The 27,945-nt window shown below is 43.6% G+C and overlaps 1 protein-coding gene across 5 annotated transcripts; it reads left to right on the forward strand.

Annotated features, from left to right (window-relative positions):
- LOC105007549 (RNA-binding Raly-like protein) lies at positions 1 to 27,665 on the forward strand. Of its 5 annotated transcripts, XM_029115738.2 has the most exons (10): positions 482 to 617; positions 948 to 1,000; positions 8,640 to 8,921; positions 21,406 to 21,484; positions 24,430 to 24,477; positions 24,579 to 24,775; positions 25,565 to 25,672; positions 26,526 to 26,674; positions 26,862 to 26,899; positions 27,245 to 27,665. In XM_029115738.2, exons 2-9 carry the CDS (start codon positions 979 to 981, stop codon positions 26,892 to 26,894), a joined length of 918 nt encoding a protein of 305 aa, XP_028971571.2. In that variant the 5' UTR covers positions 482 to 617; positions 948 to 978; the 3' UTR covers positions 26,895 to 26,899; positions 27,245 to 27,665. The 5 variants fall into 5 exon arrangements, with proteins under 5 accessions (XP_028971575.2, XP_028971571.2, XP_028971569.2 ...); XM_029115742.2 differs by lacking the exons at positions 482 to 617; positions 948 to 1,000 and adding an exon at positions 1 to 238; XM_029115736.2 differs by having other exon boundaries at positions 482 to 1,000.
- Positions 27,666 to 27,945: the final 280 nt, after the last annotated feature.

A 27,945-nucleotide genomic window follows, 5' to 3' on the forward strand; every position in this document is an offset into this window, starting at 1 on the left:
CAAAGTACGGGCGTGGTACAAAGCTTCTGTCTGTCAGCTTTTGTTTAGTCATCTGTCCAGCAGCCTAACTGAATGGCACCAGACAGAGGAGTCAGCAGGCGATGAAACCGTACAACACATTTTGTATCGAACTTCCTCAGTAATGGTTGTGTTGGCCGCTGTCCTTAGCTGAATCCGCCTCTGCGCATGTGTTGATCATGTTCAATAGCGCGCGCCATCAGGCATGAAACGTACACAGGTAGGTTGTTTGTTTCACAATTACTAATATTCTTAATACACTATTAACAAATGTACAAAAACCAAAAACGATTTAAGGTTTTAAGTAAAAGCATACAGTGTATAGTTCCGTTCCAGATTCGGCTGAAATTAAAATAAATGTGAGGACAACAGGCACGTGTGTATCGGCAGTCTAAACAGACAAAATAGTGTATTACATTGTATTAGAGACCTTTGTGGAATAAAACTTGGACGAACCTCATCACATGACCTAGCTGGCGGCGGTGAGCGAGAGAGCGCGCGCGAAGGATGCAGAGCTCTACCGTGTACACAAGCCTTTAAAGCGTCATCCTCCCGTACGCCAAATTAATTTCTTAACTGAAACATTTTACTCCCGTTGGGTGAGTACCTCTTCATGGCATTTTCCTAAGCATATTTTTTCTCTTAATTTTTGCTTCTTGTCTTGGTGTTCGCACATGGGAAATGTTACGCGTTTTCTCATTTTCTGCATGCAATGATGGAATCTTGGATGCACACTATTTGGGCTCAGGCGACTGCCAATGGAATATAACTGCTTGCGGATCTCTTCATATTTTTTATTCCCTGAAACAGTTATACGCTCGCCTCTCCAGTTCTTTCTTTCTCTCTCTTTCGTTTTTCTTTTTTTTTCTTTGTTTCTTTTTTTAATCCCCCTCCCCAAGTCCTATTTTGGTGTGGTTTTGTTTTTTAAGCTCGCCTTGCTGTTGTCTTCATGTCTTTGAGATGGGATTTTGCTTTTCAATAGGTGAGAATCCAACTTGCTGGATTGAACTGCTTGCAGTTCTTTTTTCATTTTCTTCACGTTGTTTGTTGACAAGTCCTGTGACTTTTTCCACTTCTTTAGGACAGACTCTATAGCAGGATGCTGGACAGATTTGGAATCAATCCAGTAATATTTGTAAACATTTGACAATTCTACTAAGTAGGCAGAGGTATCTCACCCTGGTGGTGTTGTCATTCCTGATGAAATTACTGCATTAATTTTTGGAATCCATTTCTCTTGATCTATTGGGGAAATAAAGCTCAGGCTCAGTCCAGTGTGTGTGTGTGTGTGTGTGTGTGTGTGTAAAATGTGTGTGGGTGTGTTAGACCTTACTGCCTTAATTAAATATGCAAATGACTGCCAAAGGTCCATGCAGGTCCCCAGATGATACACTGAATTAATGATGTGATCCTGACATGCCATCAGTTATCTACGGCGCACTATTTACCTGTCAGTCTGCGTGCCACCGGATCCCATTAACTGACAGTAGCATTTCAAAACCAGCCCAGTTTTGATAACCGGTACGGTTCAGAGACAGCTGGCCAGTAAATGTTACTGCATTAGTCAAGTCATTCCGATCACTCCTGCCCCCTTCATGATAAAAGTATTGGACAGTTGACACTCTCCTCGCAGCCAAAATCTGCCTCCATTTATCTCTGCATTTGTATGAGTGAATTAATTCACATTATTCAGGGTGTAGCTCATAGTCATTTGGTTCAGGAACAGGCTGTGACCTTGCTCTGATCGCTCCGGCTTCCTCCATGTTGACAGTACAGGCCACTGGCGCTGAAACCAGCGTCCTACCACGATGCTGCGTTGGTTTCTCTCCTCCCTTTTCATGCTCGACTGAGCCTTATTTTCACTGGCTCACTTAAGCCTCACTTAGTCCCAGGCTGATAGTGAACAGATGAGAGGCATTCTGGAGAGAGAAAAAACAACCGGTCACTCAGACGGGCCAGGTAGGGGAAGACACGCACGCCGTGCCAATGGACTGCCAGGGCGCTACTGTAGGGAAAAGGTTGTGAATGAAGCTTGTGCCAGTAGTCGGGTGAAGACAGCGTGTTCCCTCACCGATATTACCTAATTTCGGCATCTGGCTTCTGAACCGAGGATGTTGGACAGCGCTGTCTTCGGAAACAGTGCCATAGCCCTCCGAGCTAAAGCTTAGGCATCCTGGCCACCGATCCAACGTCCTTAGCGCAGTGTCCCTCACTCTACAGAGTCTGCTGTATTGTGCCATCTCCTAATTGCTTACAGCTCTGATGACCCACTTTAGAACGAATGTATGGAAGCTATATTTGGCGTCAACACAAGAGAGGGGAATTAAAGAAATCGAGAAATATGTTGGTGCCAGGAGATATGAGACTGTCTGTGTCTGTCTGTGTGTGTGTGTGTCTCTGTTTACATGCCTTCAAGCACAACTGGTCCTCCCAGGAATCCTGCTCTGCATGAGCCAGTAGCAGTAGGTTGAGTTCCAGTATGTTCTGCTGTGTCAAAACTTAGATATTCTGGTCATAAGCCCAGTTCTAAGCCCCTTGAAGATGATTGGCATTTCAAAGCCCTTTTGCTCTCTTTTTCTCTCTTTTTTCCTCCACTCCCTCAAACGTGCACTCTCTCTCTCCCACATGTTATGAATGTCTTTCCTTGTGGGTATACAAAGAGTAATTCTCCCCTTGCTATATGATGAAGCATTGTCCAATCAGTTCAGGGGCATTTTCTCATTCCTTAGCAGACAAGATGTTTCTGTACAAAAAAAATTCTGCTGCTGCTATCAGTAGTCACATCATCAATGACGACAAGTGAGCCGGTGCCAGCCATAATGTACATGCCCAAGCCATAACAACCCTGTACACATTTCACAGATATGCTGGAAATCTTCACCCTTTCCTCTTGGTTGTATTCTGGCCAATGTTTGTTTGTCTCATATATCAACAATACCTGTTTTCCAGAACTAACCTGGCCGCCCTGTTTTTAAGCTAGCTAGTGGTTTGCACCTTCCAATGTATCTTGTGTAGTTTGGCTGTTGAAGACACCCTGTGGGTGGTATTGTCTGACACAGCCACGCCTTCCTTCTGGAGTGTGTTTCTGATTGGTTGGAGTTTTGATTGACTTTTGTTTTTATGCTAAACATAATTCAGTCAGACACTGTAGCGGTCTTCCATTGCCTAGCAGGCCATTGGCCCTCACTGCTGTTCGTAAACATGGGAAAATTTCACTATTTAAGAAGACACAAGAACGCCTGACTGAACTTCTCAGAAACCCACCTTAACAAGACCAAATACTCAATAGGAACGTTTGGTGGATAAATTAAACTAAAGGATCTCCGGTGATACAGATAAAGATTTCATAATGTTGCTTGGCTGGTTCTGATAATTGGGGCCTTGAACATAAAAATCTGTCTGATCTCCAGTGTTTTTTGTTTGATACCAAAGTTAAACCTAGAGTCCAAACACTAGGTATCCACTAAATATTGTAGGTATTGCAGCCAGACAATGGCCCCAAATACAAATCAAATATCAACCCAGAAGATTACAGAGACACTATACTATTCTAGAGTGGCCAAGGAAGTGTCCAAATCTGAATAACAACCTTCAAAATACAGTGAGATCTGAAAACAGCTTATTGTGGAGGGCAACCCACCAACCTTGAAGAATTAGAGCAGTTTGCTGCTGAATAGTGGGGCAAATTGGCTGCTCTGTAGAAATGTGCAGCTCTTTGATGGTTACAGAAAGCATATGCGCTGCATTTATTTTCGCCGAAGGCTGTGTAACCAAGCAACAGCTTTGGAGAATCTATGCGTCTACATTTCTTATTTTCTGAATAAAAATTGTAAACGTAACTTTACAAAAACTGCTTTTGCCATGTTGTGAATGCCATAATCTCAGCTAATATTTCAATTATTTTCAGAAAAAAATGGAAGTCCCTTAAAAAGTTAAAGGGTGTCTATTACTGTATATACATAATGTTTGGCTGCATCAGCGGTTGAATCAGATGCGCTGTGCTTGGCTACAAAACAAAGGACCTTGAAGGTACATGAGTGGACAGCAGTTAAGGACACTGCTCCTTGGCGATCCATATGTCCAGTGGGAGAAGTTCAACCAGACAGATAAAACTACTATTCACTAATCGATAAACGTGGCCTTAGCTGCTTGCTCTGGGGAACAGCGATGCTGCAGTGTGAGTGTGAATCCGACCAGCTGCTCTTTCCATAAGAGCTCCCTAGCTTTCACCGCTTTCCTGTTAAAAAAAGCATAGAAGGCCTGATTTTTTTCTCAACATTAATCAATGAATAGCATTTAATTCGATTAATGAGTTCTATTTAAGTAGGTGCATATTGATACATTGAAGCACAAAATCGCTAAATCCTTCTAGTAACAATGAGTTAAAAAAAATTACCTAATTGAGGCTTTGAATGATTTAGTAACTCGTGCCGCATTGGTATATTGGCTGAGTCATTTATTAATTCATGGCTACAGTAAGGAACAAACAGGAGAGGAGGAAGTAAGATCTGAAAAGGACCTTGTTTACCAGGACTCAGGGGAAAAAGAGTAATGATATTTAGCTGCATTACAGAATACTCATAAAACATTCAACTGGGATGAAAAAAAATCATTATCCACTGTTATTTCCCATGATATCGCCCCACAAAGCATTCGGGCAGGTTTTCAACTGTAATCACATTGAATAAGTTTTGAAGTGCCCTCTGAGTAAAGAACGTTATTTCACTGTGTTCTAATCTGATCTGTTCTGATATGCAGTTTCAGGTTCTGATTGGTTCTAATACGTTATATTCCTCTCATGTAGTCAGTGCCGCATCCTGTGAGCCAGGTTAATGGAACCAACTCCGTTACACTACAAACACACGTTCTGAGTTCTGCCAAAAGCATCCATCACGTATGGACTCCAAACACTCCAGGACCTCTCAGACATAACTCAATAATTCCTATGCCCAGATATGGCGAAACACTCCCAGGGCTGTATTCATAAAGAGTCTGGGAGTACTGATCTAGAATCAGTTTTGCCTTTTAAATCATAATATATGAAAAGGATGACCAGATCTCAGGTCAACACAGAAAACAGACTCTGTCTCATAGGATGTCTGGAGATGAAACTTGGGATGGTTCAGGATTTGGACAAGAAGGAGTTTTTATCTACTTCCTGATGAGTCAAATGAACTTGTGGATACAATGTTTATCTCTTTGTGTACAATTTGCTATGTAAAGTTTGTGCGATTGCTAAGTAGCGTTAGCACAATTACTGAAACTATTTGGGAACAACTACAGTAGCACTCTTCCTTCAGGTTATTCTACTTGCATGGTCCTAAAGGTACAAACTTGAATCCCATGTGATAACCATGAGATATGAAGGATCCATAGCTCACTAGCACTCCTATGCTAATAATAAAAATACAACTTTATTTATATAGCACCTTTCATACAGGGAATACAGCTCAAAGTGCTTTACATAAATACAATTAAAAGAAATGAAAACATATAATGGTCTATCACAGCATGTACTGTAATATCACGGCCATGTTTTATATTTAAATGTTATGGTCACTTAAACATTGGATTTTCCGGCGGGACGACCCGTGTAGTTTAACTTGTGATATTCTATTAGTGGCAACGAATGAGTTGACAGCCCTGTGATGATAATTCAAGATTTATTAATTACCCAAACAAACGAGCACCTATGGCGTCTCCCGGTCGTCAGAGTCCTATGGACTGGTGGGCTGCTGTGAGAGATGCTGTGGGGATTTCCCCCCCCACACGTGCGTGAGCGAGACACTCAGTCATGCCTCTTATGATCTAATTGCTTTAGCCTCCAAGGGTCTTGAAGACTCATGAATATTGTAAATAATCCCTTTGAAGTTTTTCTTTTCAATTATACTTGTTCTCCCCAATGAGTCTGAACATCAGCGTTATCCCCCTTTCGCTCGGATCTGTTCCGTTATGGTGAGTAATTGGGAGTTAATGCTGAGCAACTTTTTCCGAGTTCGGCTGAGTTGCAGTTTTAAGCGGAAAACGATGTGTGAAGTTAGATCTTCTACCTACGTATTTTCATGCCGAAATGCACTCGTGTCTCTTTTTCAGCCACAAACACCCGCTGTTTTTCTTTACAGATAGGCGCCTAATTAAAGCACTGTTCATTCCTAACCGCAGTTAGGATGTTGAAACGTCAACCTAACTCTCACTTGTATGAAGCATTTTATGATTATTTATTTTACGAAATAGCCAATTGCGACGATGTTATCTGTACCAAACAAAACAGTGTTGGTCGCATCTTTCATGAAGGTATAATATAGGCCTATCCCATACATGTTTCATAAGGTTAAACGAATAATCTCATGTGAAATCTTGTGATAGGGCCCAATACAGTAATTTCAATTTACTGACTTTTATGAAGAACTAAAACCTCTGAAATTGTTGAATGTTGCGGTCATATTTTTGGGTAGGCGGTGAAACTCTAACCACCTGACCATCGCTACTACCACGATCAACTAACGACCTCTAATGACCGCTAATGACTAATGAAGAGCAGCTGGGCGGAAAATCGCTCACCTTTCATGCGGTGACAGTTTGAAAAGCAGTACATCCCTGATCCACCTACATTAGACCCAATTACAGATGCCATATCTTAATTTAATCACCCTGTTGGTATACAGGCGATTTCCAACGTGGCAGGAAATGTGAAACGAGTAGTGTATTCAAAGTTTTTGCTTCACTGGATAGAGACAGTGTGTGGGAAGATAAAGAATCAAGTTTTTAATGAAAGATTAGTGGACCGCATTGAAACCCACGGGGCAGGAACTAAGGCCACTGGAGTTTATAATTTCCACTTAAAAATGTTAGACTTGATTTGCCCTAAAGTCAAATCTGTCAACCACCACATAAAAACCTCACATTAATGTTGCCTACTACTCCCACATAATGCCCTGGGTCCAGTTTCCACTCGTTTTTAAATTCTTTCCTGCTTTGTGATAATGTCTCAAATTAAAGTACAGCATCTGTACGACAGCCGCTCTGGGTGGTTGATTATCCGGCAAATGGACCCGTCACCAGAGACCACAGGCTATACTCGGTCGCTGAGGGAGGAGGCCTCGTTTAGTGATTGGAGCTCATCTAATGCACTCTACAATTCACACCTACTCATCATCATCTAAAAAGTTGTGTGGGGGTCCCCGACCTTTCCTTACATAATAGCCAGATTACGGTCATTAGACTGGGCCCGGGTCTCTTCAGAGCCGCCTCTCCATTCTGTTCTTTGTGTGGAAATGAAATTGCTGCGTATGGCGGCAGAGCGGCGATGGATTGAAAGTGGAGGGAATGGTGTGGGGAGATAGAGACTCATTGTGGATAGGCTGTCATGCAGACTGATCTGTGTGTGAGCGAGAGAGGGACAGAGCTGGGTTATGCAGTCCCAGATACACAGCTGTCTCTCAATCATTTTTCTGGCGTGCCCATCACTCAGGAAGAGCGAGACGTAGCCTTTTACTGTCCACAATGCCCGTCTGGTGCTGCTGGGAGAGGTTGTTCATTTTGCTGAGTCCGCTGGGCGAATGTGTTCCAATCAGGGCCTGGTACACATGCTGTTCTCGAGCCTCACATGATTTGGCCGGCGCAGTCCAGCTGATTGGTCCCCAAGGTGCAGGCTGAGTGTTAAATCACGCACACCTCGACTAATAGTTTTGTGAGAGCTTGGTATTTGTACGTCGTGGCAAACAAGCGTTCAACTTGAAGAACTGTAACGTATCTGCATTCTTAACTGGAATTGGCGCTAACGTCTATTTTCTAATTTCAGCAGGATGTGTGTAGGATGACTGGAAAGACTGTCTGACACCCCCTGTCCTACACTCACCCCATCCCCTGTCTTACACACCCTGTCCTACACTCACCCCATCCCCTGTCTTACACACCCTGTCCTACACTCACCCCATCCCCTGTCTGACACACCCTGTCCTACACTCACCCCATCCCCTGTCTTACACACCCTGTCCTACACTCACCCCATCCCCTGTCTGACACACCCTGTCCTACACTCACCCCATCCCCTGTCTTACACACCCTGTCCTACACTCACCCCATCCCCTGTCTGACACACCCTGTCCTACACTCACCCCATCCCCTGTCTTACACACCCCGTCCTACACAACCACTCATTTACATAACCCCTCATCCCACACACCCCGCCCCCCATCTGACACCCCCATCCTACAAACCCCACCTCCATCCTACACCCCCCATCCTACACCCCCCATCCTACAAACCCCATCCTACAAACCCCACCTCCATTCTACACCCCCATCCTACAAACACCACCTCAATCCTACACCCCCCATCCTACACACACACCCCATCCTACAAACCCCACCCCCATCATACACACATACACCCCATCAGACAAACCGCACCCCCATCCTACACACACACACACACCCACCCCCCATCAGACAAACCCCACCCACATCCTATACACACACCCACCACCCCATCTTCCACTCACCCCACCCCCTCCATCCTACAAGCCCCCTGACCTCCCTGCTCCTCTCTCCTCTTCCACTCACCCCACCCCCTCCATCCTACAAGCCCCCTGACCTCCCTGCTCCTCTCTCCTCTGGCAGGAGTCAGTTGGTCCAGGTACAGTATGATGGCCGTTAAGACTCCGACCAGCAACGTGACGAACAAGAACGACCCGCGCTCCCTCAACTCCAGAGTCTTCATCGGCAACCTCAACACGACGGCGGTCAGCAAGGCCGACATCGAGACCCTCTTCGCCAAGTATGGCAGGATCGTGGGCTGCTCCATTCACAAGGGCTTTGCCTTCGTCCAGTACGCCAGCGAGAGGAACGCACGATTGGCTGTGGTGGGCGAGAATGCCAGGGTCATCGCCGGACAGCCGCTGGGTAACTTTGGGGTTTGTGTGTGTGTGTGTGTGTGTATGTGGGAGTCCATTACAGACAGGGAATGGACATTATTCTGGTACCATTAACATGTGACTTTGTTGATTTCCAGACAAATGATATTACAGACAGTAGAACCAGACAGTACAGCTCACATTAAAGCCCTGGAATGGATCTGAAAACACATGTACTGAATTCTGTATGTGTCCTTGTGCCACCATGGCTTATTGTAAATGCAGTAATACTGGAAATCAGGTGTAGGGCCTGGAGAAACATGCCCTTAAAATGTTTCAAAACCTCAGTCTCTTTCCATCTACAAGCACTACTTGGCACAGGATACATTCAAAATACACAACTTAAATGTGGTTGTGATCATTCTCCATCTACTTAATGGTAGGATTAATACAAACCCGATTCCAGAAATGTTGGGATTGTGAATAAAAACAGAATGCAATGATGTGGAAGTTTCAAATTTCAATATTTTATTCAGAATACAACATAGATGATATATCAAATGTTTAAACTGAGAAAATGCATCACTTTAAGGGAAAAATAAGTTGATTTTAAATTTCATGGCATCAACACATCTCAAAAAAGTTGGGACAAGGCCATGTTAACCACTGTGTGGCATCCCCTCTTCTTTTTATAACAGACTGCAAATGTCTGGGGACTCAGGAGACAAGTTGCTCAAGTTTATGAATAGGAATGTTGTCCCATTCTTGTCTAATACAGGCTTCTAGTTGCTCAACTGTCTTAGGTCTTCTTTGTCGCACCTTCCTCTTTATGATGCACCAAATGTTTTCTATGGGCGAAAGATCTGGACTGCAGGCTGGCCATTTCAGTACCCGGATCCTTCTTCTATGCAGCCATGACATTGTAATTGATGCAGTATGTGGTCTGGCATTGTCATGTTGGAAAATGCAAGGTCTTCCCTGAAAGAGACAACGTCTGGATGGGAGCATATGTTGTTCTAGAACTTGGATATAACTGTCAGCATTGATGGTGCCTTTCCAGATGTGTAGGCTGCCCATGCCACACGCACTCATGCAACCCCATACCATCAGAGATGCAGGCTTCTGAACTGAGCGCTGATAACAACTTGGGTTGTCTTGTCCTCTTTAGTCCGGATGACATGGCGTCCCCGTTTTCCAAAATGAACTTCAAATTTTGATTAGTCTGACCACAGAACACTTTTCCACTTCGCCTGCGCTTCTGGATCCTGTTTAGATACGGCTTCTTTTTTGACCTATAGAGTTTTAGCCAGCAACGGCGAATGGCACGGTTTTCTGGAAGTATTCCTGAGCCCATGTTGTGATTTCCATTATAGTATCATTCCTGTATGAGATGCAGTGCCGTGTGAGGGCCCAAAGATCACGGCATCCAGTATGGTTTTCCGGCCTTGACCCTTACGCACAGAGATTGTTCCAGTTTCTCTGAATCTTTGCATGATATTATGCACTGTAGATGATGATAACTTCAAACATTTTGCAATTTTTCTCTGAGAAACTCCTTTCTGATATTGCTCCACTATTTTTGGCCGCAGCATTGGGGGAATTGGTGATCCTCTGCCCATCTTGACCTCTGAGAGGCTCTTTTTATACCCAATCATGTTGCCAATTGACATAATAAGTTGCAAATTGGTCCTCCAGCTGTTCCTTATCTGTGCATTTAACTTTTCCGGCCTCTTATTGCTACCTGTCCCAACTTTTTTGGAATGTGTAGCTCTCAAGAAATCCAAAATGAGCCAATATTTGGCATGACATTACGAAATGTCTCACTTTCAACATTCGATATGTTATCTATCTTCTATTGTGAATCAAATATACGTTTATGAGATTTGGTGAACTCATCAGTGTCTGTAGGTTTACTCTGTTGGGTGGTGAATTCATCCGTGTCTGTAGGTTTACTCTGTCGAATGGTGACCTCTTCCGTGTCTGTAGATTTACTCTGTTGGGTGGTGAACTCATCCGTGTCTGTAGGTTTACTCTGTTGGGTGGTGAACTCATCCGTGTCAGTAGGTTTACTCTGTTGGGTGGTGAACTCATCCGTGTCTGTAGGTTTACTCTGTTGGGTGGTGAACTCATCCGTGTCTGTAGGTTTACTCATTTGGGTGGTGAACTCATCCGTGTCTGTAGGTTTACTCTTGGGTGGTGAACTCATCCGTGTCTGTAGGTTTACTCATTTGGGTGGTGACCTCACCTGTGTCTGCAGGTTTACTCTGTTGGGTGCTGAGTTCAGCCATGTTGGGTTTAGCACAGCATATTAATGAAAACATTAGTTGGAATCTGTTTAAAGGGGAGGTTCACCCAGTTTGACATGTGGCCTTGTTCTTACTGTGCCTGTAGCTGATTTTCAACTGTTTATGAAATGATTGAACACGTTGTTTTGTTATAGAGAATATTGGATATCATGTTTTGCTGACAAGTCACTTGCCATTGATGTTTTGAAAGTGTGTGCGAGTATATTGATAAAAAAGGCTTTTAAAACAGTTGTATCATAATATCGTTATGTGTCATGTTCCACATTGAGATGTGTATATACAGTATTGTATCTGTGTGTGCTCAACATTTATCTAAACATTGTCCCAAATATCTATATTTGTGTATTTTTTTTGTTTGCAAACGGCGTCATTTAACAAAAAGGAATTTACGGCACATTTTAAATATAAATGGAACCTAAAGACATTATGCAGAATTCACATGTAATGTGAATTGATTGGAGTGTTTTATACACTTAAGCAGATTTTCGTGATGCATTGCATTCAGTGGTAAATAATGAGTTGGCAAACTGTGACAGAATTTTTTTTCCCAAGAATTGTTGGTGCTTCAGTAAAATTTAGACCACATAAAAAAACATTGAACTTTTCCACTGATTGTGCCTTTGAGATGTTTGAATACAGAAGGGCGCTCACTGACCTTTAACCTTGGAATCTCACTGACCTTTAACATGAGATGCAGTGCCTTTGGCAAAGTATTCAGACCCCTTCAATTTTCCAAATTGTTTTGTGTGATACACTCAGTTTATAATAAAAAAAATTTTTTTGCCATTAATCTACACTAAATGCCCCAAGTTTGGGTATATCTTTGAGTGGCCAAATCCATTTGACGTCTGTGGGAAGACACAGTTCATCTACTCTACCCATCCACTCTGACGGAGCTTGAGAGGAACTGCAAGGAAGAAATGGGCTAAACTGAAAAGATCCAGGTGTGCAACGCTTGCCTGAAAGCTATGATGACCTCCAAAAGTACGGAATAAAGGATATGAATACTAATGTACACACAATATTCCAGTCTTTTATTTTAAATAAATTACCACAAATTTCTAAACCTGTTTTCGTTTTGTCATAATGAGGTATTGCGTCTGGATTGATGGCAAAAAAAATATTTTAACAGTTATAACTTAAGTCAATGAGACAACCAAATGTGGAAGAAGTGAAGGGGTCTCAATACTTGCCAAGAGCACTGTAGATGAGTCAGATGAATGTAGAAAAAGTAGAAGGAAGAAGGAAAGTAGAAAAGATTAACCAAGAAAAGTAGAAAAGATGAACGAAGAAAGGTAGAAAAGATTAACCAAGAAAATAAATCTCAGCTGTGACCCTGTGGACGCTAGTTCATATTTAATAGGCAACAAGGACTAGACAGGGTTTTTTATTTTCCATTTTTCATGGAGGAAGCAGGAAGAGAATCAATAAGTAATAGGATGAAGATTTATTAAGAGAGAGTGGGGGCCGAGTCTGAGAGAAGGGGAGACAGAGCAGAGGAGAGGGGGGGAGACAGAGCAGAGGAGAGAGGGGGAGACAGAGCAGAGGAGAGAGGGGGAGACAGAGCAGAGGAGAGAGGGGGAGACAGAGCAGAGGAGAGGGGGGGAGACAGAGCAGAGGAGAGAGGGGGAGACAGAGCAGAGGAGAGGGGGGGAGACAGAGCAGAGGAGAGAGGGGGAGACAGAGCAGAGGAGAGAGGGGGAAGGAAAGAGAAAGAGAGGGATGGTTGGCAGAGAGCACACAACAAAGTAATGTGTTTTACTCCTCTTTTACTCTGTGTTTGGGTGTGATTTTGTGTTTGTGTGTGTGTGTGTGTGTGTGTGTGTGTGTGTGTGTGTGTTGTGCACGTGTGTGATATTGCTGTGGGCTTGGCCAGCAGGTGAGGAGAGGCTTGAATGCTTGACTGAATTTAATAGGAGCGTCTGAGCTCAGGTATTCAGTTAATTTCATCGGCCAGGGCTCCATTTCCAACACAATGACTTTAAGAGCCATATGCAAATAAAATGCAAACTCATTTATACTGCAGGAGCTAACAGGACCTGAGAATATATTGATCTAGATGAACGTGTCTACTAAAAACTCATGGGTATTTGGTTGTGGGGCTGATTCCATTTTGGCAAAATGTTTTAAATTTTCTTATTTCTGATTTGTTTATATCAGCCACAACATTATGACCGCCTGCTTAATATTGTGTAAGTCTCACTTTTGCTGCCAAAACAGATCTGACCCATCGAGGCATGGACTCCACTAGACCTCTGAAGGTATGCTGTGGTATCTGGCACCAAGATGTTAGCAGCAGATCCTTTAAGTCCTGTAAGTTGTGAGGTGGGGCCTCCATGGATCTGACCTGTTTGTCCAGCACATCCCACAGATGCTCGATTGGATTGAGATCTGGGGAATTTGAAAGCCAAGTCAACACCTTGAACTTGTTGTTGTGCTCCTCAAACCATTCCTCAACCATTTTTGCATTGTGGCAGGGTGCATTATCCTGCTGAAAGAGGCTAATGCCATCAGGGAATACCATTGCCATGAAAGGGTGCACATGGTCTGCAACAATGCTCAGGTAGGTGGTACGTGTCAAAGTAACATCCACATGAATGGCAGGACACAAGGTTTCCCAGCAGAACATTGCCCAAAGCATCACACTGCCTCCGCTGGCTTGCATTCTTCCCATTGTGCATCCTGGTGCCATGTGTTCTCCAGAAAAGCAAAAGCACACTCACCCAGCCAACCATGCAATGTAAAAGGAAACTTGATTCATCAGACCAGGCCACTTTCTTCCATTGCTCCGTGGTCCAGTTCTGATCCCCATTGTGGGCGCTTTTGCCAGTGGACAGGGGTCAGCATGGTCACCCTGACTGGTCTGCGGCTGCGCAGCCCCTTACGCAACAAACTGCGATGCACTGTGTGTTCTGACACCTTTCTATCAGTACCAGCATTAACCTTTTCAGCAATTTGAGCTACAGTAGCTCGCCTGATGGATCGGACCACACGTGCCAGCCTTCGCTCCCCTTGTGCATCAATGAGCCTTGGCCACCCATGACCCTGTCGCCGGTTCACCACTTTTCCTTCCTTGGATCACTTTTGATAGGTACTGTCCACTGCAGACCGGGAACACCCCACAAGGGTTGCAGTTTTGGAGGTGCTCTGACCCAGTCGTCTTGGCCCTTGTCAAAGTTGCTCAGATCCTTACGCTTGCCCATCTTTCCTGCTTCTAACACATCAATGTTCACTTGCTGCCTAATTTATCCCACCCACTGACAGATGCCATGATAATGAGATTATCAGTGTTATTTTCTTCACCTGTCAGTGGTCATAATGTTATGGCTGATGGGTGTATCAGTGTTATTCACTTCACCTGTCAGTGGTCATAATGTTATGGCTGATGGGTGTATCAGTGTTATTCACTTCACCTGTCAGTGGTCATAATGTTTTGGCTGATGGGTGTATCAGTGTTATTCACTTCACCTGTCAGGGGTCATAATGTTATGGCTGATGGGTGTATCAGTGTTATTCACTTCACCTGTCAGTGGTCATAATGTTATGGCTGATCGGTGTATATACAGTATGTAATGTTTTATTTAAAAAAAAATATATTAGTCATTAAAATCATATTATGACAACAAATGTCCCCTGCATACATAATAAATTATTGTTTTGCTGCTTTTTAAATGTAATATCACACATATCAACACAACAAGCAAAAACAGAACCATACATCAAATACCTCAAGTGGAACTCCTAGCAATGCTTCAAATGTTAGTGCTTTAATTTTAGTGCTTTAAATTATAGTGCACATTCATTCACTGTAGTGGTCTCCCTTTGAATACCAAGTCGTTTGCCATTGCTGAGCTCAAGATCTTGCTTTCTTGTTTTTGATGTTTTGGTTACGTTTTGAATACATTTTCTCCAATTTCACAGTCTCAAAATGGTGTTTGACATTGACTGACACCTTTTGGTGCTCATCTTGACATCAATAGCAGACTCTTAAAAGAAACCCTAACCCTAGAATACAGACTAGACCTCGTTTATGTACAAATAATTTGGGAAAATACACCTGACTATCCAATATATACATATACATATATACAGAGTACAGTACACATTGCAATCCGGACAGGCTCAGTAAAACCCAGAAATTATAAATGAAAACTAACACAGTTTGAACCTAACTGCTGTCTCACTACTGTAATGTCTGATTATATACAGATAATACCATACTTCACTGTATAAATGCAAACAAAAAACATCTGTTGTCTTTTCTAGGACCTATACATGCCTTTGAAATGACTACCTTGGACCACCGATTGAAGTTCCTTGGCATTAAGACTGATGAGATATCATTCATTAAACATACATTGCTGAATTAATAACGAAGCAGAACGTTAACACTTCATTTTTTTCTGCTTTCGGCTCTATATTCTAAATGCTTGTATATTAAATTACTATGAGGTTAATGTATAGGTGCACAGCTTTTATTTGAGGAAGTGTCTTTACATATTGTTTTTCTGTTTCTTTGTGTGGTTTAGGCAGAACTCTCTCAATATAGTGTTATAGCGCCTCTCTGTGGTTACAGGTGTTACTACATTACAGGATTGTGCGTTGATTCTTGCATGTAGTTCGAGTGTTTACTAGTATATATTATAATATGTATATTTTTCAGGCCCCGAGCCTGGGCGAAGTGACTGAGGGGGCAGTTAAAAATAATAATTGATAATAATTAAATATAACTTAAATATTTAATTTAGTCAGAAGGAGTATAATTCAACTGTATGACAAGCTTTTGTCTCAAGCAGTGATTCAGGTTTGTGGAAGAAACAACAGCTGAAACATAGCCTGCATCCAAAATATGTGTGTCTTGCCTTAGGCTTTGCCTATAATTATGGTTATCACTAGCTTCCATAGCCACAATGTATAAAATTATGATAATGTTAAATGTAACCCTAATCTTAACCACAGATTTAACCTCACGCCTAACCTTAAACACACATTTAACCTCACGCCTTTCCTTAACCACACGTTTAACCTAACGCCTTTCCTTAATCACATGTTTAACCTCACACCTAAACTTAACCTTGAATTAAGAAGTAAAAGTCACATTTTAAAAAGTACCCTAGCTTTGTCTTTGTGGCTGTTGAGTATCAATTTGTGGCTATAGGCGCTAGCAATCTCCCTAGGAGCCGTGTGTACATCAGAAGCATCCAGTCATAACACTGAAATTTAGTGCACTTATCTTAAAAATCCTGCTGTTTAGAGGGAGCGAGGATCTGTGTCTTTCTTGTCATTTCGTGCTGGAGCGTAGCGTCTCCCTCCAGCGACATGTCCGCCTTTCGAAAGCTAACTGAGGATGTCGGTCATGTAGTTAGGTCGTTTGCCACGTTAATCCGACTGACTTCCTGGTTGGAAAACCAGTGATGAAAAATGCAGAACAGCTTGGCGTTGGTCATGGGGAAAGAAATGGAGGAGGACAAGAAAGGGTGTTGGAGCGGGAATGTCGGTTGAAGCGTCATTTGGCCATATTAGTGTTAAAATGCATCTGATTACATTTACAGTGACGGGGGGCCATTCATTATTGTTTTGTTCTGACAGAACATGGCCTTATTTAAAACTATGTCAGAACATTTATGTACTTCTTTTGGGTTAACTCACAAATGTGTAAAGATAATTTACTCCTTGACCGTTGAGCATTTTTATAACGATGATTAGTCATCTCACAGTCCTGCTACTTGTTGAGTATTCAAAATGACTGGAGTAAAGCCACTGAAAATGTAGCAATGATGGGACTCTTTTGGGGTGAGGAAGAAAGGGTAGCTCAGGGTCAGACAAAGAAAATGTCATCTAGGAAGGACAGAAAGAGAGGGGGACCGAGAGAGAGAGAGAGAGAGAGAGGGAGGGAGAGAGGGAGGGAGAGAGGGAGGGGATAACAGAGTTGGTTTATATTTGACAGTTATGAAAGAACATCTTTGTCTAGGGCCTTTGATGCACTGGGTCTGTGTCTCAAAGGGTGGTGGTTTGAAGGGGTCTGATGTTGTCCTGAAAGTTGGTCTCCAGCTAGGCTCTTTGTTTTTCTCAGGATAATAAGGATATCTATTACTTATTTGGAAAAGAGATGACTGTACATCTCAGCTGCAGAATGTTTTGATGTTTAAACATTCTTTGATTCTGGGAGTGGTGGTCTCCTGGACAGAGGCAGTCGGGAGCTACGGACGTGTGGCCTTCTACTGATGACCTTCCCACCAATGCACCCACTGTGCGTGTGTGTGCGCGTGTGTGTGTGTGTGCGCGTGCGCGCGCGCGGGGGGTGGGGACCGGGGACGTTGCATACCCAAAGTCCTATTGAGGGGACATTAGGACCGGTTTCAGTTTCACTTTAGCTAGGTGAGGACAGTTTGGGGAAGTGGAGACCTTTTGGCATTTTCTAGATTTTGGGTTATGTTAAGATTAGGGTTATTTTTACTTTAAGGGAGCATTTTTGTTTTTAATAGCAATACATTTACAGTCCTCACTTTGGTAGTAAAACCTTTTGTGCGTGTTTGTTTGTGTGTGCGCTTGTGTGCGTGTTTGTGTGTGCGCAATCTCCTGTGCGGCTCTTTTCATGCACTGAATATGGAGACAGCATTACTGTATGGCCGAGCTGCAGACAACACGCCATTCATTTTGATACTGACGTGTCGGATTCAAAGTCATTCAATTTGGAATAGCTGAAGCGTCAGACCCCCCTTGACGGGCTGAGATGGTACGGTCCAGGGTGGCTCTGTGAGCCTCATGTACTACCAGCAGAGTCTATTTCTGGGACTCAGACTAGAACAGAGCCTCTCTACTCGTGTGAAACGGCTTCCAGTTCGTCATGGCGATGTATAATAAGGGCAGACGCCACAATCCAAGATGTGAGTAGTTACCCATGATGCAGTGCTGTGCGTGTTTTATCGTTACTGTATTAAAAGTGTTACATTGTGAATAGTAGGAGTAGCAAGAGTGTCATCAGTCAATCCATTAATTAACGGATGGACTTGAGGGATTTTTGCAAATCTCAACGGGTTATTTAATGCCTTGTTTGATAACTGGATTTTCTTTTTCTTCGTTGAGCTGAATCATTTGGGACAGAAGTGTAATTGAGCCGTGGAGTATTTGATCGTAATGGGAAAGAAATACGGTTATCTGCTCTAATTCCTCTTGCTGGAAAAACTCAAAGTTTACAGAGCCACAGATGGGTATGGTTATCCATAGGACTAGTCAGTGATGCAGTCATTGTTATTGAAACTGATCTTGGATTTTCCTTGTGGTTATTATAAAAGTTCTACAAACAAAATGCAACTGAAGTGGATTTGTGCTTCTCACATTCCATGCATTACATTACTGTAGTTATTGATTTTGCTGTGTTCACATCATATTCAGAATTAGACAACTTTCTAACTGGTTCTATTAAATCACATGACCAAGTCCAGAACCCCTGAGTTTCCTTGTTTAAGCTTGCACGTGAACACAGCATTTAATCTTAACCTTGGAGTTCTGGAGTCGGCTGTTTTCCCAGGTCTCAATCTGTTCCTGATTAATGGGGCAGAATGGATGGGTGGGGCGTTGAATTGGTGAACCCTAACAATTTTCCAGGTCCAGATTTTTATCTGAGGTCTCTATACTGTAATGAATCGAAAGTAGATGAGTTCAAGATAAAATGTTGCTTAGGGCCCTGAAAAGGCTAGAGCCGGCACTGAATGCATTACCAACGACTCAGTCAGACGTTAAAGAAGGAATGGATTTGCAAAGGGACCGAGTATTGCAGAATGTTGAATGTTAGTTACATCATGAAAGTATGAAGATAAAAAACGAAGATGAAAGGGGCTGTCAGTCCCCAGGCTGTTTTGCCCCAAATGTCTCCATTATTTAACCAAAGGTCACATTGAGATTTGTGTCTGTTTTACAAGAGAGGCCTGACCAAGAAAGCAGCATGCAACGTTAATGCAACTTTGAAACACAATATAAAAACAAAGTTTTTAGAATAAAATGATCTTGTTCCTGATCCTCTGCCACATTCCAAGATGTTGAGTCATGAGAATGGACCCAAAAGCAGCAAAGAGCAAATAGCACTAATGAGATCATTTGTTCTACACCTCTGTTCATTTTGATGGAAAATAGTTTACATCTATCTCTTTTTATTTTGCACTAATCATTCAAATCATTTACACCAGGTTTCAATCTGGAACTTTATTGTCGACAATTAAGATTTTATAGCCTATGTTCCTGTCTACTGCAATACTACAAAGTTCACAGTATTTAGGTTTTCATAAAGGGTCAGTGCAGTTAGACACGTGTGTTTTCGATTTTTCCCGAATTGATGTTGAAATAACACTTTGGCCTTGGGAAAATTACGGAGTTGCCTTTCTGCCTGGAATTGCTGCCTCCTCAGGTGAGATGAACATTTTAACGTAACAGGCCAAACCATGATGTCACGGTGTGATGTCACCTCATGACGTCACAGTTTGATCTCACATCATGAGGTCACAGTGTGATGTCACATCATGAGGTCACAGTGTGGCATGATTGGGGCTGTGTATGTACATACCTTCAAATTGCTTAAGCCCACATGAACAGGCAGCCGTTCCACAAACAAAGGAGTCTCAGGGGAAATCTATGATTTTCTAATATATTTTGACATTATCTTACTTAACTAAATGCACATAGTGATTTATTATACATCCAGTGGTAATTTAAATAATAATTAAAGATGGCATGGGGTCTGTGAAGGCAGGCCTTGAGGAGTTAAGGGAATGTGAAAGCTCTCCCAATCAGCCAGCGGTGTCTGAAATACAAGCAGTTCTCCCATCAAAACGTGTTTGGATGTGGGGGCATCAAGTGATTCATAATGGTACAAGCTGGTACAGAAATGCTAATAATGTACCCTCAGCTAAATGGGGATGGCTTACCACTTCAGATGCATTTTGAATCTTTAATCCCTCTTAAAAAGAAGATTTTATGCCAAAATAGATCACATGAAAACCCACCCGTCATACATCTGAAGTTCTAAGTGGTCATTGCTTAGCAACACATTCAAGCATGCAAACGTTGGCCAACGCACACACACACACACACACACACTCACAATCTCTTACACACACACACATGTATGTGATAATCATAATGACTGAGATTAATCACAGTGTGTTTTTCCAGGCTCGATGACTAGCTCCTCAGAGCTCCGTTCCACAGTCATTAGCGTGAGCAGCAGGAGTCCAGAGGAGGAGGTGTCTTTTGTAAAATGGATTATTAGTTGGTCACGACTGTGCTCCTGTGAGAGGAAGCCTCTGTGTCAACCACTGTAGTAGGGTCTGGATCTGGAATGGTGTACGCCATAAAAACACCAAGTTCACTTACTGAAGTATGCAGTCCTAAGAGCTCTTTCTTATTTACAGAAACCTGGGAGCAAAACTGTCTTGCTCAAGGATACAACTACAGGATTTTGTTACCTTGTCGACCTTGGGATTTGAACCAGTGACCTGTTGTTTACTGGCCTAACGTCACTGTGTGTGCAGATATATGTGACCCGGCATGTTTTTTGACATTTTCTCTGGGCAATTCTCAATGATGTCGTCCTATTCTTTCTATTAATTTCTCTCTCACATCCCAGTGGATGAAAAAAAGTCGGAGGTCAGAGGAGGCAAGGAGTATGCAATTGAGATTCTCCCCTTGTTGCTGAGCGTGTATCTATGGGCTCGTTTCATTCTCTGTCTGTGTGTGCAAAGTGTTTGAACAGTGAAACTGAAGATTGGTTGTGTGTGTGTGTGAATATGTATGTGTAAAGTGTTTGAACAGTGATACTGAAGATTGGTTGTGTGTGTGTGAATATGTATGTGTAAAGTGTTTGAACAGTGATACTGAAGGGTGTGTGTCTGTGTGTGGGCATGTTTCACTTCCCTTCTGAGGACTTAAAGTCTGCAGTGGTTAATTAATACATGAAATCTGGACCATTTCAGGACATTCACATGAGGACAAAACCGATTTTCTGGCATTGGGTCAAGTTTAGGGTGACATATCCTATTAAGGTTAGAATTAGGCAATAGCTAGGTTAAATCTAGGCATTATGGTTTAGACATTAGACCTAGGTTAAGTAGTTTAGGTATAATGATTACGTTGTGTGTGTATGATGTGTTTGAACACCGATACTGAGGGTTTGTGTTTGTGTCATTTTGAAGCGTTTGAACAGTCATACTGAAGGTCTCGTGTGTTTTCCAGACATAAACATGGCGGGAGAGCCCAGACCCTACAGGCCACAGGTGATGGACACCAAGAGGCCAGTGACGTCTTTGTACAGGTGGGTCCCCAGGGCAGGGCCTCAGAGTGGCTGTAACGATAGTCACGTCTCTGTACAGGTGAGTCCCCAGGGCAGGGCCCCAGAGTGGCTGTAACGACAGTCACGTCTCTGTACAGGTGAGTCCCCAGGGCAGGGCCCCTGAGTGGCTGTAACGACAGTCACGTCTCTGTACAGGTGGGTCCCCAGGGCAGGGCCCCAGAGTGGCTGTCTTTGTCCTTGAAACAACATACAATATCAACACTACATTACAACACACTATACAGTCAACACAGACTACAGGATATAATACCGTCAACACATCATTAAATCATACAATACAATCAACACAACATTACAACACACTACACAGTCAAAACAGACTACAGGATATAATACCGTCAACACATCATTAAATCATACAATACAATCAACACGACATTACAGCATAAAACACAGTCAACACCACACTACAACATACAATACAAATAACAGAACAGTATGACAATTGAATACTGTGTCTAGTAATGGCCAGTGATGGACTGCAGGCTTTATCTCTCCTTCAGAGTGTACCTCGAAGGGCTTTTGGCTAAGCTAAATTAGACTGGATAAAGTCCATGCACAAAAAGAAATGTGGGGGGAAACTGAACAGATTATCTCTAGTGCCCCCTTGTGAGTTATTCACCTTATTTGACTATGTGTATTGACAGTGAAGGTAGTGCAGTACTTACTCTTTTGAAGTAATAAGGAGAGTTGCGGGGGAGAAGAGAAGAAAAATGTAAAGTAAAAATAAGTGCTGGGAAACCCAGACACCCCTGCTACTCTATGATAATGTTGTTAGATGATAATGTAAAGTAGCGATAGTGAGACCCCTGCCGCTCCATGATAATGTTGTTAGATGATAATGTGAAGTGGCGATAGTGAGACCGCTGTAGCTCCATGATAATGTTGTAAGATGATAATGTAAAGTAGCGATAGTGAGACCCCTGCCGCTCCATAATTATGTGGTTAGATGATAATGTAAAGTAGCGATAGTGAGACCCCTGCCGCTCCATAATTATGTTGTTAGATGATAATGAAAAGTAGCAATTGTGAGACCCCTATCGCTCCATGATAATGTTGTTAGATGATAATGTGAAGTAGCGATAGTGAGACCCCTGCTGCTCCATAATTATGTTGTTAGATGATAATGTAAAGTAGCGATAGTGAGACACCTGCCGCTCCATAATTATGTTGTTAGATGATAATGTAAAGTAGCAATAGTGATAGCCCTGCCTCTCCATAATTAAGTTGTTAGTTGATAATGTAAACTGGTGTTGGTGAGATCCCTGCCGCTCCCTGATAATGTTATAAGACAAAGTGGTGATAGGTGACGTTGGTTGTGACATTGTTTTATTGAAGTGTGCTGCTGGGTAATTTATATATATATATATATATATATATATATATATATATATATATATATATATATATATATACACTCACCTAAAGGATTATTAGGAACACCTGTTCAATTTCTCATTAATGCAATTATCTAATCAACCAATCACATGGCAGTTGCTTCAATGCATTTAGGGGTGTGCTCCTGGTCAAGACAATCTCCTGAACTCCACACTGAATGTCAGAATGGGAAAGAAAGGTGATTTAAGCAAAAAGAATGGTGTGAAAAGGGAAAAACATCCAGTATGCGGGAGTCCTGTGGGCGAAAATGCCTTGTTGATGCTAGAGGTCAGAGGAGAATGGGCCGACTGATTCAAGCTAAAGGAAGAGCAACTTTGACTGAAATGACCACTTGTTACAACCGAGGTATGCAGCAAAGCATTTGTGAAGCCACAACACGCACAACCTTGAGGCGGATGGGCTACAACAGCAGAAGACCCCACCGGGTACCACTCATCTCCACTACAAATAGGAAAAAGAGGCTACAATTTGCACGAGCTCACCAAAATTGGACAGTTGAAGACTGGAAGAATGTTGCCTGGTCTGATGAGTCTCGATTTCTGTTGAGACATTCAGATGGTAGAGTCAGAATTTGGCGTAAACAGAATGAAAACATGGATCCATCATGCCTTGTTACCACTGTGCAGGCTGGTGGTGGTGGTGTAATGGTGTGGGGGATGTTTTCTTGGCACACTTTAGGCCCCTTAGTGCCAATTGGGCATCGTTTAAATGCCACGGCCTACCTGAGCATTGTTTCTGACCATGTCCATCCCTTTATGACCACCATGTACCCATCCTCTGATGGCTACTTCCAGCAGGATAATGCACCATGTCACAAAGCTCGAATAATTTCAAATTGGTTTCTTGAACATGACAATGAGTTCACTGTACTGAAATGGCCCCCACAGTCACCAGATCTCAACCCAATAGAGCATCTTTGGGATGTGGTGGAACGGGAGCTTCGTGCCCTGGATGTGCATCCCAACAAATCTCCATCAACTGCAAGATGCTGTCCTATCAATATGGGCCAACATTTCTAAAGAATGCTTTCAGGACCTTGTTCAATCAACAGCCACGTAGAATTAAGGCAGTTCTGAAGGCGAAAGGGGGTCAAACACAGTATTAGTATGGTGTTCCTAATAATCCTTTAGGTGAGTGTATATGTGTGTATGTGTGCAGACTTACAAAAAAATTATAAACCAACATTAATTGGAATGTTTCGCTAAGCGCTGCTAAAGTGGCTGTACAGTGGATTAAAGTCATCGTTAGCATCACTAAATCTTAATCAGTCGGAATGGAAACCACAGTAAACCATCTAAGAGTCGATACCGTTCTATAAATGGATTTGGCTGCTGGAGCGTATCTCAACGATTCCTGTGCCCCAGACCGACAAGTTATGGCACTTACAGGAAGACCACTTCCATTCACACCAGTGTTGGAGTCGGGACAGAAAAACCCATTTTATTGAATTGGCTGTGTGTCACTGGCTTACCGTACATTACGCAGTTCTCTGTTTTTTTTCCCCGCAGTGGCTACGAGTTTGACTATGACTATTACAGGGAGGATTTCTACAGCAGGTAATATTTTATTATTGGTGTTTCACAGAAACAGTGTTCTCTGCTTTTATTACTTCACCCAGCCACTTCCTAAAACCCCTGCGCCCCACTTTCCTCCCCAGGTTATTTGAGTACCACGGGCGCATGGTTACGCCCCACGCTCGGGCGCTAATACGCGCCAAGCGCTCTCGAGTTGTGGTCCCGTCCCTGCGGCCGACCAAATCGTCCTTCCCTGTCAGGACCTCCTCCAACTCCTCTTCCTCCTCTTCCTCCGTACCTGTTCGGCTCACCTCTGGGACGTCGACTGCTGGCCCTAAGAGTATGTTTCCTGCGCTGAACCAGGGTTGCCCATTGGTGGTCCTGGGGCGCATTGGTTCTGTCATTCTAATCAGGGACACAGTCAGACATGGGACACCAGGGGATGGTAATTAACTATCAGGTGGAAACTTAAAACAGATGTGTTTTTTGCCCTTGAGGACTGAGATTTGGCAACCCGGTTGAAATAATTTGGGTACCTGCTTTGTCATCCTCTTACACCTTCTGTCCTCCCATCTACTCCATCTCTGTCCTCGCTCCCTACTCATCTGTCCTTCTCGCTCCCTACTCATCTGTCCTTCTCGCTCCCTACTCATCTGTCCTTCTCGCTCCCTACTCATCTGTCCTTCTCGCTCCCTACTCATCTGTCCTTCTCGCTCCCTACTCATCTGTCCTTCTCTCTCCCTACTCTTCTGTCCTTCTCTCTCCCTACTCATCTGTCCTTCTCTCTCCCTACTCATCTGTCCTTCTCTCTCCCTACTCATCTGTCCTTCTCGCTCCCTACTCATCTGTCCTTCTCTCTCCCTACTCATCTGTCCTTCTCTCTCCCTACTCATCTGTCCTTCTCTCTCCTTACTCATCTGTCCTTCTCTCTCCTTACTCATCATTCATTATTTCCTAATTCTTATAAACTGAGCTTTTCGTTTTTACATACTTTGCAGGCTGGGCATCAATTCTGTTTGAATTCCAGACAATTCCAAGTGTAAAACTAAATCCCAAATTGTGATTGTTCATCACTGAGAAGATGTGAATCGTGTGGAAATGTCCTTGACGCTGAGGATTGTGTTCCCAGTAAAGATGGACCACTTGGTAACTATCAAGCGGGAGCTGTCACAGATCAAGACCAAGGTGGACTCTCTCCTGGGGCGTCTGGAGAGGATTGAGAGACAACAGCATGCCGGTAAGAAACAGAAGCCAGTGCCAGATTTGGGTGTGGCTCTCTGCCCTCCGAACCACATGCCCCCAGGAGACGAAGGGAGCTATCTACCCTCCCGAGCCCAGACCCCAAATGTCCCCTGGAGACCAAGGGGGCTATCTACCCTCCCGAGCCCAGACCCCAAATGTCCCCTGGAGACGAAGGGGGCTATCTACCCTCCCGAGCCCAGACCTCAAATGTCCCCTGGAGACGAAGGGGGCTATCTACCCTCCCGAGCCCAGACCCCAAATGTCCCCTGGAGACGAAGGGGGCTATCTACCCTCCCGAGCCCAGACCCCAAATGTCCCCTGGAGACGAAGGGGGCTATCTACCCTCCCGAGCCCAGACCCCAAATGTCCCCTGGAGACGAAGGGGGCTATCTACCCTCCCGAGCCCAGACCCCAAATGTCCCCTGGAGACGAAGGGGGCTATCTACCCTCCCGAGCCCAGACCTCAAATGTCCCCTGGAGACGAAGGGGGCTATCTACCCTCCCGAGCCCAGACCCCAAATGTCCCCTGGAGACGAAGGGGGCTATCTACCCTCCCGAGCCCAGACCCCAAATGTCCCCTGGAGACGAAGGGGGCTATCTACCCTCCCGAGCCCAGACCCCAAATGTCCCCTGGAGACGAAGGGGGCTATCTACCCTCCCGAGCCCAGACCCCAAATGTCCCCTGGAGACGAAGGGGTGTTTTAAGCCCCGGCTGGGCCGACTCCCCCTCTACATACCCGTCTCAATATAAATTCAGAAAAAAAGTGTGAGTGAGTGTGTGTGTACGTGTAAACGTCATAAAGTGTCTACGGTTCTCCTCTGTCCCGTCTCTCTCATCCACCAACCAGCTCAGCGGAAACACGCGGCACCGTATACACGTCTCCACGCTGACACGGCGGACCGTTCCGGAGCCAACGGGTCCAGGAGCAGCGCGGTGGGAGGGGTGACCGACGAAGACAGTGAGGAGGACTTTGATGGTCAAGGCGACGGCGACGTGGTGAGGCCAGACGATCACCATAAGTCTGACACCTGATCTGGGGTCAAAAACCCAGATTAACCGTCATCTCTGTGTCCCCTGTGTGCTGGAGCCCAATTTTCAGGAGTTCTGAGGCCACGGTTTGGTGTTATTGAACTCCGGGAGGAAGCCTATCTGTGTTAACTATATTGTGTTTTCTTCTTTTCAGATGGAAAACCACGTGTCGGACATTGACAATTGAGAGAGGTCAGTGGTCACTCAGGTGGCATCATTTGTTCAGCAATAATGGGTTTATCATGAGTGCAAGTGTACAGGTGAGGGAGAGATGATGGATAACTCATGTGACATGTCTATATGATCACTCATGTGACATGTCTGAGTGATCACTCATGTGACATGTCTGAGTAATCACTCATGTGACATGTCTTTTTCAATGGGTTTACCATAAGGGTTTATGATGAATTCGATTTCAAAGATGAATGATGAAGTAGGGGGCCACAATAATAACATGCTATTTGGCTTTTTCCAATTGTGAAGATAACAACAGTTAGGTTCACAACTCTTACACTGCCTTGTGTGCCTTCTACACAGGTTGCTAAAATTACACCTCATTGGAGTTTCAAGAACAAACGGGCTACTGTAGCAGCTGCATTGACGGAGAAGAACAGGACTTGAACGACAAATCAGCGGAACGAAAAGAAAACGAGTCAATGAGGAACAACGAGGGGACAGGCTCTCGCGGACTTCAGAGTGCTTCGTTTTTTCCATTGAGTCGCGACACACTTGCTGGCCTGTCACTTCGGAGTTGCACCGTCATTTCATGCTCAACACGTAACCTGAAAGAGTTCAACCTAACGTGTTTTATTCCGGTGATATGGGGTGGAAGTGGGGCCCATTCTCATTGTCCTCAGAACTGTTTTGGCCTCTGAGGTGTCGTTGTCTAAAACATGAATGGTGGTTGGAATTGTGAGTTTATTTATTTAATTTTTTCAGCTGTTGTACGGCTACCCACAGGGGGGAGTGGTGGTGGGGGGGGGGGGGGGGGGGCAGTGAGGTGATTAAATGTTTTACAAATTGCAGTGGCATGTCTCTGGTCCTTGGATGGCAGAACACAAACAAATTCAGAAATTAGCTTAACTTTGGCTTTAAAGGTGTGTTTATTAAAGGTTACGTGAAATGGATGTATGTGTGTATTCAGAAAATTATTTAATAGGCTTCATGCCATGGATATTAAATTGTGTAATCTCTGTAAACATAGAATTATCATGTGTAAGGTTGCCTGAATGTGAGTT

Source organism: Esox lucius, chromosome 3, assembly GCF_011004845.1.
Source record: "Esox lucius isolate fEsoLuc1 chromosome 3, fEsoLuc1.pri, whole genome shotgun sequence".
Taxonomy (NCBI): domain Eukaryota; kingdom Metazoa; phylum Chordata; class Actinopteri; order Esociformes; family Esocidae; genus Esox; species Esox lucius.